General features: G+C 39.3%; 1 protein-coding gene across 19 annotated transcripts in view; it reads left to right on the top strand.

Annotated features, from left to right (window-relative positions):
- The first annotated feature begins 4,449 nt into the window (after positions 1-4,449).
- Positions 4,450-11,247, top strand: part of tbc1d22a (TBC1 domain family, member 22a) — a 227,141-nt gene continuing 220,343 nt past the window's right edge. For 4 of the 19 annotated variants that reach the window (XM_069909536.1, XM_069909538.1, XM_069909532.1 and 1 more), the window contains exon 1: positions 4,754-5,057. In XM_069909536.1, the coding sequence (XP_069765637.1) occupies positions 4,990-5,057 (68 nt within the window). In that variant the 5' untranslated portion in view covers positions 4,754-4,989. Of the gene's footprint in view, positions 4,715-4,753; positions 5,058-11,247 lie in introns of those variants that run through there. The other 15 variants (XM_069909529.1, XM_069909527.1, XM_069909525.1 and 12 more) reach the window with 10 other exon arrangements.

The raw sequence follows: 11,247 nt of genomic DNA, 5'->3' as shown, positions 1-11,247 counted from the left end.
GCTCGGCAGCTCTTATACTTTGTGAGGAGTTTGAAGAGATTCATTATGTCACCAAAGACACTCAAAAACTTATAGAGGTGTACCGTGGAGAGCATTCTGGCTGGTTGCATCTCTCTCTGGAGGTGCCAATGCTCAGGTCAAGAAAAAACTCCAGAGAGTTGTTAACTCAGCCTTCACTCCAGTGAGGACACCTACAAGAGGCAGTGTCTAAAGAAAGCAGCCACTATTCTCAAGGACCCCCACCACCCCAGGCCATGCACTCTTCACTCTGCTACCGTAAGGAAAAGTACAGGAGCCTGAAGACTACTCAGTGGCACAATGAAATTTCCCTCTGCCATTAAATTCCTGAATGAACAATGAAGCACAGAGACTGCCTTTGAATTTTTTTTGCACTACTTTTAAATTTATTTTTGATGAGGTGGTTTATATAAATGTTTTTGCCGTGATGCTACAGCAAAACAACAAATTTTGTAACATGTTCACAACAATAAATTCTGATTCTGCTAATTGCAGGCAAAATAGAGGCTTAATTTTCCTACTGCCCCTACTTTCTTTCATCCACCCACCTCTGAACTTGAAATGATCCACTCAGGACCTGCATCAACATTGATGAACTGATCTTTGCCTCACAGAGGCTGAATACCAGTTCATTGATGCCACCTCAATATCTTTCTCTGAATCACGCCCCTGGGACTGAATATCAGATGATCCTCTCCTGGAATGGCGCTGGAAATTAATTTATTTCTTAACCTCCAACTTTTCTACCTTCTCTCCAAATTACTCAAATTGTCTGTGCTTTTCTATTCTTTCATCCTGCTTTTGCGTCACAGAACTCGCTTCTTCCTTATCTGAAGATGAGTTGGTGACCACATAGCAAAGCCCACAGATTCACACAGCTACCTTAACCACACCTTCTGCTTCTTGATAGGACTTCATTCATTTCTTGAATTTCACCTCTCTTTATTTGTTCAGATGGAAAAAACCTTCGCATTTCAATACCTCTGAGATGTCTTTTTTATCGATGACTATCCATTCCCATTTTTGACAGGGCTCAGCCATGTTTCTGTTTTCTGTAATTTTGCACACCCAGAGCAAGGAGAAAGATATCCTGTTTTCACTTTTTCACTGTATGTCCAACATTCAATAGATATTTCTCAAGCTAGCTATCTTTAAAGATTTAAATCACTAGACTAATCTTCTCATTGTCTCCTCAGAGGACTCCAAAGAAATTGTTTGCAACTTTCAGGTTGGCTTTTCCATCTCCATATACTCATCATCTTCTCTTGGCACTCTCACATGAAAAGACATTTGTCATTTTATCTGACCCATCCAGGAACCTCCAGATGAAACAATAAAGAGGGATATAGAATAAAGGATCAGAAGATGTTGAATCTTTGTGGGTAGATTTGAGAAACCTCAAGGATGATAAAGACTGATGAAAGTGGCAGCATGGTTGGCGTAGCGGTTAGTGAACGTCTTTATAGTGTCAGTGATCGGGACGGGTTCAAATCCCACTCAGTCTGTACATTCGTGTCTGTACATTTTCCCTGTGTCTGCGTGAGTTTTCCCTGTGGGCTCCGATTTCCTCCCAGTGTTCGAAATATATGGGGTTGTAGGATGATTGAGTGTAAATTGGGCAGCATGGGCTTGTGGGCTGAAATGTCCTCACGTCTAAAATATTTTTAAAGAGAGTTAAATCTTGGGCTCCAAATAGCAGCCAGGATGTAGGAGCAATTTGCATTATCTTAAATGAATGGATGATGAGGTTCTGTAATTCTGTTGCCTGGATTGACTTCTTTATTGCATGATAATGTTTTTGATTGCTTGCCAAGCATTTTGTTTCTCTATCAGACTACCTGGTCTGCTGAGTGTTTCAAATTAGCAATTTTTTTTGTACAACCCTGATGTAACTCATTCCTTTCTGTCTTTAGTAATGCTCCTGACTGCTGCACTTTCCCAGAATTTCCCTACTTTCAGATTGACATTACTACTGCAGTATATAATTTTTTTTGTTTATTTAGCCTCTCTCTACTTGCCTCATCTAGAGATTAGCTTCCATCAACAAGAATTCACCCTCTCTTGGTTTTTTTTAATTAAAAAAAATTTTTTTCACACAATAAACCATATTGACCAAAATACATACAGACATTTTCTCTTGAATATATAGTGTCATTTTCTCCCCTTTTCCCCCCTCCCTTCCCTCCCTCCCTCTTCCCCCCTTCCCATTTATTCAAAGTTCAATCTATAAGATACATTAAATGCATTAAACAATGTCATCACTTAATAAAATAAACCAAAAATTTTTGTCTTTTACTTTTATATACTGAGTCAGTTCATTTCGTTGTCTTCTCCTGTCATTTTAGGTGGTGGAGGTTCATGGTAGGATTTCTCTATTGTATTTCATGTATGGTTCCCATATTTGTTCGAATATTGTGATGTTATTTCTTAAATTATATGTTATTTTTTCTAATGGATACATTTATTTATTTCTATGTACCATTGTTGTATTCTCAAGTTGTCTTCTAATTTCCAGGTTGACATAATACATTTTTTTGCTACAGCTAGGGCTATCATAATAAATCTTTTTTGTGCTCCATCCAAATCGAGTCCAAATTCTTTATTTCTTATATTACTTAGAAGGAAGATCTCTGGGTTTTTTGGTATCTTGCTTTTTGTGATTTTATTTAATATCTGGTTTAGATCTTCCCAAAATTTTTCCACTTTCTCACATATCCAAATTGCATGTATTGTTGTTCCCGTTTCCTTTTTACAGCAAAAATATAATTGGCTACACAGGCTATACATCACACCCCAAAAGTTAAATAAATGGGACCCAACAGTATCAGACAGATTTTTTCACTGTAAAAAGGAAACGGGAACCCTCTCTTGGTTGACGCCAATCTGTATCATGGATTTTTATTCTTTGTTTTCATCTTTTCATGGAATTCACTGTTCTCCTTACTCTTCCCTGTTCTCTACTATCTAAAGTGTGCTTGTTTTTATTTTAATTTTATACTCCATCAGTGTTGCTAAGGGAAGTCTCCTTGGAGCATGTCCAAGATAAACTGTTACACAAAGACCTACCATTAGATAGTTCAATAATTTTGACCTCTGCGTCACAGAATGTAATAATGAAGATCTTTTGTTATTTTCTTGCTTACTGTCTCCATATTATCATTTGCATTATTCAGATTTAGTCTAAATCCATTTCAAACTTTTACTGTTTTTGATGAAAGGATATCAGACTGAAATATCAATTGCTTCTCTCCATATGGTGCTATCTGACCAGTTAAGTATTTCCAACCATGCCCATTTTGAATTCAGAAATGCATGATCAGCAGTTTTTATTTTTTTTCCCCCTTTTTTTCCCGTATCTTGATTAAAAACACTAAGTCATGTGCAAGCAATGTTCAAACCACTGGCTGAACTTGACTGTGCAAAAGTCACACTGAGGGAATTTTAAAAATCAAAAAAGAGCAATCCTTAATGGATAAAAAGGGAGTCTCACAAAACACAAGATGTTATTGACATTGTGAAACTTTTTCATTATTTTTCTTCAACTGTTTTTTCTTGGTAGCATGGATGGGCAGAGAGTAGGTGCATTGATTTAGACAATGACAGATTTTGTAGTTAGTGGCAAATTGTTACTGCTGAGGGATATCAAAATAAATATTGCATTGAACCTATGATGGGAACGTGCATTTTGAAAGCAGTGGTTATGTTTACCAAGATTTTGCATTCAAGTAGTGCACATGGGGACCCCACATGAAATCACTGAGAAGATTCTACTGTTGGCTGAGCTATGTCTTCAAAGCTGCCGATTGTGTATACCCTTGTCTTGTTTGATTCCACAACCCTCCACTAACTATTGAACCGTTCTTTTCACCACTTTCTTTGCTCACCTCAATATTCCATTGAATCTTGTTCTGGATCCAGAATTATGTGACCTCATATGAATGATCAAATGGACAGTGAAAAAGATTCAAGGATATACTGTACTCAAAACTTCCTTGAAGAAATACTGCACCTCTACTTATAAACCACTTCCTGCTCCATCGGTGGAAGTGCGGGGTTTACACATTGGTGTTAATAGTCACGACTGAGTCCACACAGCAAGTCATCGTCAATCCCGAAGAGTTCCAAAGAAGATTTTAGATTATTTATTCTACAGACACATAACAAAGTTGAATGTTAAACATTCAAAATTAGATTCAATTTTGGACCTTAAGCACTCGAGCCTTTCCTTGGCAGCTTTTGTCAGTCTGCATGCTGGAAAGATGAATTAAATTTTATTCTGTATGGAAATTAATAAAAATCAAAATAAAATAAAAACTTCTCAAGTTAATTTCTGGGAACTTCCAACCCACTTAAAAGGCAACAGCATTTGGACACAAAATGACACTGACGTCACAGAGCCCACCGCCCTCTTTGTGACATCACCGACCGTCGATGGGAACATCGGCGGAACACAGCGTCCAATTGGTGAGGCGGTTACCTGGGAAATGCAAGCCAATAGGAAAGATGGTTCTTGGGAATGGAACATGGCGCTGCTGTGACAGTGACTCCGGCAGTTGTCCGGTGGATTAAATGTTGAAAGCCTCTTGCCGGCTGCTGTTGCCTGGTGGGATTGGACTCTGACTCCGAGGGGGATAATGGCCAGTGACGGTGGGAAGAAACAGTTCTGGAAGCGGAACGTTGCCAAAGTTCCAGGCAGGTTCGTGACGTGTTTATTCGGCGGCCGGACCGAACCGAGGTGAATGGTGGCGGCCGGACATCCATGCGTCCGCTCGTCCAGCCAGCCGTTGTCGCCGGTTGAGTTTCCAACTTAAAAGTGCAATTGAGTGACTCCTTAAAGTCGCCACGCTCCTTGCAAAGCTGCTAAAGTTATAATTATCATTAACTTGAAGACTTCAAAACTTCAGGCATCCAGTCAAATGAGTGAATTGTGTGCGAGCTGAATGCTATGTGCATGTGGTGTATTCTTCCCAAATGAGTGAGAAGCACTTTGCTCGAGGGCTTGTAGGAAACATTGCAGAAGTGGAAGTTAGAAAAGAGAAGCAAGTTATCTAATTTTCTTTTTTGTTTAGTTCGCATAGTGTGTTTAGTGCGGTTGAAGAACCCAAAGATCATTCATTGTCAAACACAAAAGATATTGATGCAATTGACCAAAAGATGCGCTCTGTGATGTATTTCCTAATTAATTCTAGAACTCGGGACTGTCATGGCCAAAGATATTGCTTGTCAGTGATCGAGCGAGTAAAACTGCGAATTCAAAAGACATTGGAAAGACTTGGAAATGTTATGGGGGCTAGAAAGGGTGAAGTATGTACAAACTCGATGGTTACTGTTGTCCTATCATAAGAATGCAGATGCCCATTTTTAGATAGCTCTTCAGTCTCCCTCCTATTAACTCAATCAAAATGGGTAAAATACTTGAGTATTCAAGGAATGTGATTGAAACAGTTTTTGTGTATATTCCTTACCCTTTGAAATCTTCATAATCCAGTAACATTCAGAATCACGTTTATTGTTATTGAGGTTATGTCACAAAACTTGTATTGCGGCAGCAGTATTGTGCATTACAGGTGAAAATTGCTGTAAATTACAATTCTGTAAATACAAGATAAGTGCAAAAGACCAAAAAGTGAGGTAGTGTTCAAAGGTTCATTGTTTAGAAATCTGATGGTGGAGGGTAAGAAGCTGTTTTTGGTTACGTTGAATGCGTGGCTTTGAGCAAAATTCACCCCTTTTGTTGCATGGAGATTTGTAATTGTTTGCTATCTGATGGAGATGAACTCCGCAGCTTTTTTGTGGATGTCAATAATGTCTGGTGTTACAGAAAGATGATGTAGGAGTAAAGTCGACAGCTTTTCAAGCCTGTCCTGCCATATGTAAGATTTTGGTTGATTTGATCTTGGTCTTTTCCCTGCATTCTGTCTGTCTGGTCACAATAATACTTGATTTCTGTAAAATCTCTCTTGGCTTTGAAAATGGTGAAGATCTTGGTCTTCGAGGCTCTGAGGTTGAGAAACCTCAGCTCTTGGTCTTGAGCAGATGACTCCTGTGACATGTTTTTTATATTATATAAATGTCTTTAAAAGAGATTGTGGAGGTTTCGTGTGTAGGTCACTTCACAAAAGACATCTCATTTAAAATGTAAGAGCTTTGCTGAAAGGGAGACTTCATGTCCACAGTGACTTTACAGAAACTTTGAAGGATGCCTATGGAGACTTCACAAGTTAGGTGTTCATTGGACTGATGCTGTGGAGTAACTGGACTATTGTTTTGAAAGCAACAGATGGCTAGGTAGAAACTGATTCCAGTCCAGCAACCTGGCTGGTTTCAGTTTGCTATTCTCAGAGGGGGTCAAGCTGAGAGAGAAAAGACCAAACAGACTTTCTTTGAGAGAGAACTGAATTCTGCAGTGGCTTTTGGAAGCATGGAAAACCCCTTTTTGAAGATTGGTTGTGCATCCTAAGTTCCGCTTGTTGAAAAACCCTTGTAATCCTTACAAGAAGAAATGGCTGGCTAGAGTGTTTCTTCTGAAATAAGGGAAACAAGAGGAACTCTGTGGTGACCTGAAAAAGAGGTTATCATTTGGAAAACCCATGATGGGGCAAGTTTCTGCAGCAAGACACTGAATTACAGATTTTACAGATTGGAGGAAATCGGTTTTTGTTTGTCCAACCTAACCAATTACCTTAAGCACCAGAGCTTGGTGAAAATTCATAAATGTTAAATTCTGTGCATGGTATAAGAATTACCAGATATCGGTTAACTTGGATGAATGAGAAGTGAAATTGGACTGTGAATCAAAGGACTTTTTTGAACATGTACACATTACATGCACGTGTGCTAAGAATTAGGAGGGGATGAAGTTAAGTTAATAGTAATAAGTTAAAGTTTAATTCTGTCTTTATGTTTAAAGAAAATTAAAAGCAACTTTTGTTTAATTAACCATTTATCTTGGTGAATCTCTATTGCTGCTGGGTTTTGGGGTCCTTGGGATCTGTAACACTCCTCATTCTGTAGCCATAACCATAGTTCCAGATCCATCAACAGTGGAAATATCCTTGCAGCATCTATCTGTCAACCCTTTTAAGAATTTTATATTTGTTAATGGAAACTTGCTCTTAAACTCAAGACAATTTCATGATTTCTCATAAAATAACCTCTTTCATTCCTGGAATTAATGAAGTGAAACTTACTCCCTCAATGATAAGGGTTGACTCCAAGTTTGGTCTTTCCATTGCTTTGTATGAAAATTTCTCAGGTTTTTCTACTCCATCCAACTGTAATGCAAGGCCCAGATCCCATTGTCTTCCTGGTTATTTGCTGTATGCTTTCTTTGTTTTGGGACATTAGGTTTTTGGGAAGATTTTTGTAGTCCAGCACCTTGTAAATAATCTGCCTTTCTATTTTGCCCATCAAAGTATTATGCTACATCTGTTTGTATCCCTTTGTGGATTCTGTATCCTCTTCACAATTCACTTTCCCATTCTTTTTAGTTCAGGTCAGCAGTCCTATCATCAAATTATTAAAATAGATTGTAAAAGCCTACTGATGATGGTTTGTTTGGGTGAAAATGACAACTTGATGCTTTGTTTCACTAAGAGGTGCTCCAGCTTTACATTATCCTCAATTATGCTTTTTAAAATTCAAACACCACCATCAATAATTTTTACCTGTTTGTCCACATTGCTGTTTGCATCCCTGAGGAAAGATTTGCTAAAGACAATTTCATTTTATTAGGACCAGATTGATTCCAGCTGTTTCAATTTTTAATAAAGTAAGACCATAAGAAATAAGAGCAGAAGTAGGCCATCGGGCCCGCTCCACCATTCAATGAGATCATGGATGATCTGATGAAAGGCTCATCTCCAACCTACCTGGCTTTTCCATACGTCCCTTTGTAAAAGTCTATCCAACCTTGTCTTCAATATATTCACTAAGCTAGCCTCCACTGCTTCAATGGACAGCAATCTCCCACCCTCTGAGGTGGAAAGGCAGTTCTTCCTTGTCTCCATCCTAAATCAGTGATCCTGGATCCTGAGGTTCTGTCCCCAATTCTGGTCTACCCTATCAATGGAAACAACTTGCCTCTCTCTTACCTATACCTTTCATAATTTTTTTATTTTTCTATAAGATCCTCCCCCCCCCTCATTCTTCTAAATTCTAATGAGTACCATCTCAGATGACTCAATCTCTCGTAGGTAACCCCCTCAATTTGGTGAATCACTTCTGCATCACCACCAAAGCCAGTACATCCTTCCTCAAGTAAGGAGACCAGAAGTGCACACACTATTCTAAATGTGGCCTCATCAGTACCTTGTAAAGTTGCAGCATAACCTCCCTGCTCCTATCCCTCAATCAATGAAGGCACACATTCCATTTACTTTCTTGATAGCCCACTACGACTGCAAACCAACCTTTTGTGATTCATGCACAAACACTGCCAGGTCCTTCTGCACGACAGCTTGCTGGAATTGCTTGCCATTAAAATAATATTCTGATTTTCCATTTTTCCTTCCAAAATGGATAGCCTCACATTTGTCAATATTGTACTCCACCTTGCAGACCTTTGCTCCTCACTTGACATCAGTATCTCTCTGCAGACTCTCCATATGCTCTGCACAATTTGCCTCCCCACTCAATTTGGTGTCCTCAACAAACTTGGGATACATTACACACTGTCCCCTCTTCAAGATCATTAATGTACATCATGAACTGTTGTGGACCCAGCACTGACACCTGTGGTACCTCACTCACCACTGATTGCCAACCAACTCTGCTTTCTGTTGGTTAATCAATCATATTCTATGCTAATACATCTCCCCTAACTCTATGCATTCTTGTCTTATGTTCAAGTCTTCTATGCACAACACCTTGTTGAATGCCTTCTGGAAATCCAGATAAACGTGTTTAGTCTGTCTGATGGATCCCTTCTCGCTTCAGATGCCTTATTTGTTTTTTAATGATGGTTTCAATAATTTTCCTAAATACAGATGTTAAACTAATTGGCATATCGTTCCCTGTCTTTTGCCAACTATTTTTTTTTGGAAAAGTTATATGACATTTGGCGTTTTCCAAACTGCCAGGACCTGCCCAGTCCAGAGAATTTTGGTAAATAATGACCAAAGCCTCCATTACTGCCATTCCTCTCAGGGCCCTGGGATGTATTCCATCAGGACCAGTGGTCTTGACAGTCTTTGAAGGCCAAAGTTTTTTTCTGTACTACCTCTTTAGTGATTGTGATTACATCCTCCTCTTCCATCGCATCCAAAGCATTTGCCTTTGGCATGGTAGATATGTCCTTCACTTTACAGTCTAACACAAAATCATAATTCAAAGCCTCAACCATTTCCTCATTATCCAATATCAACTCCCCCTTCTTCCAAAGGACCAACCTTCACTTTAGTCACCCCCGTTCTGCTTTCAATAATTAAAAACAAATGCTTTTACTGTCCGTTTTTATATTTTATGCTAATCTTTTTTCACAATCTATCTTTCCTCTCTGCATTAATCGCTTCAGGGTTCTTTGTTCCTTTGTAAAGTTTCCCAATCTATTTTACCATTGCTCTTGGCAACTTTGTAGGCATGAGCTTTTTGTTTAATATCTTCTTTTTTTCCTTAGTTATCAAAGGCTGGTTGCCCCCATCCTTACTTTCATTGCTTCTAACAGGAATATACTTTGGTTATAGGTATTCTGTTGCATCCTAAGATTCTCCATCATCAAATGGTAGGCATAGTGTCTACTTGTAAGTTTTCTCTTTGGCCCCATAGTATTGTTTTTCCATTTGTTTAGAAAGTTTGATATTCAAGGGATATTGGTAGATCAGCAACAGTGCATCTACTATATCTGCAGGCACTTCCTTGTCAGACCTGTGTCAGAGGCCACTGTCTCCAATGCACTGATTTATCATCCTTTGGTCTTCGTAGTCTGCACATTTTTATTTGGCAATGCTGATTTTTCATCTTTTCCCCTTGGATTTCCCATTCTTTGTAATTCTTTTCTAATCTGTGGGTGGTTTATAAAATTATTTTTCCATGATTAGGCTTTCAGAATTTGAACACCTTTTGTAGAGACCCCTAATTTGGGATGAAACCTATGCAATAATCTGAAGTTGCAGGGGATTTCCAGAGGTAACCAAAGCCTCATTTAGGAGACTGCATTTTTCTTCAACCTAATAAGATTGAGAAATTTGGGGCATGTGATGCAATTTGTCTGTGACTTAATGTTTTGGGAATTTTTGGTTTGTAATGTGAGCCTTTTTAAAAAAAAAACTTTAAAGATTTATTGTAAGATCTTAAATGGATTGAATGTCATTGGGGAACATCTGGATCGTTACATGGATAGGAGGGGACTAGAGGGGTATGGACTGGGTGCTGGTCAGTGGGACTAGGAGGGTGGGGATTTGCTACGGCATGGACTAGTAGGGCCGAACTGGCCTGTTCTGTGCTGTATATGGTTAACTTGGTGGAATTGTGGCAGGTGCTGTTCTGATGGTTTATAATGAGTGAGCTTTCCAAAAGAGGAGTGGGATCTGAGTGGTGAAAACAAAAGGCCTGACTTAAAATGATTATTTTAGGCAGACACTAATATTATGGATGCCAGCTGAGACCTTTTGCTTCCAATTCTTGGGCCATGTGGGAACTTCAAGGCATTTTGTGTGTCCGAGGAGACCTGTAGGAAAATGTCTCCAATTGTTTGTGCTTGGCTTGGAGCTTCATGAGCTGGAGTCTTTCAGAATGTTGGGAGGCAAGGAATTTTCTGAAAAGCAGCCCCCTGGAGATGGCTGCTCCAGAGGCATGGGGAATTTGGCCATCAGGAAGAGTAAGAAGTGAGTAATTTTCTGTCCGTTTTACTCTGAAGCAAAATCTAAACTGTTAGAGGAAGGAAATGGGCAATGTTGTGGATGGAAATTGTTCCTTCTCTCATCAGTCTTCAGGCGGTTTTGAGGAGAAAATAAAAATGGGCATTTCAAAGAGAGGGGATGTGTCTGGATGATTGGTGGTTAGAAGAGGGTGGGGAAGGATGATGGTCGTGTCGATGGCAAGTGGGAGAGGTGGTGTTGAGAGACAGCAAAGGTTGGACAAAAAAGGGTCAGATGGGGAGAAAGGGTAAATGTGGAGACTGTTACTGAAGGAAGATTAGTGGAACCTTGCCAGGAAGGGATGGTAGCTCGATGGGAGCAGTGGGAGAAGGGATGTGCAAGTGGAAGAGGTGAAAGAGAAAGGAACTGGAAA

This window comes from Narcine bancroftii, chromosome 13 (assembly GCF_036971445.1).
Source record: "Narcine bancroftii isolate sNarBan1 chromosome 13, sNarBan1.hap1, whole genome shotgun sequence".
Taxonomy (NCBI): Eukaryota; Metazoa; Chordata; class Chondrichthyes; order Torpediniformes; family Narcinidae; genus Narcine; species Narcine bancroftii.
This window is presented reverse-complemented; position numbering and strand designations above follow the sequence as displayed.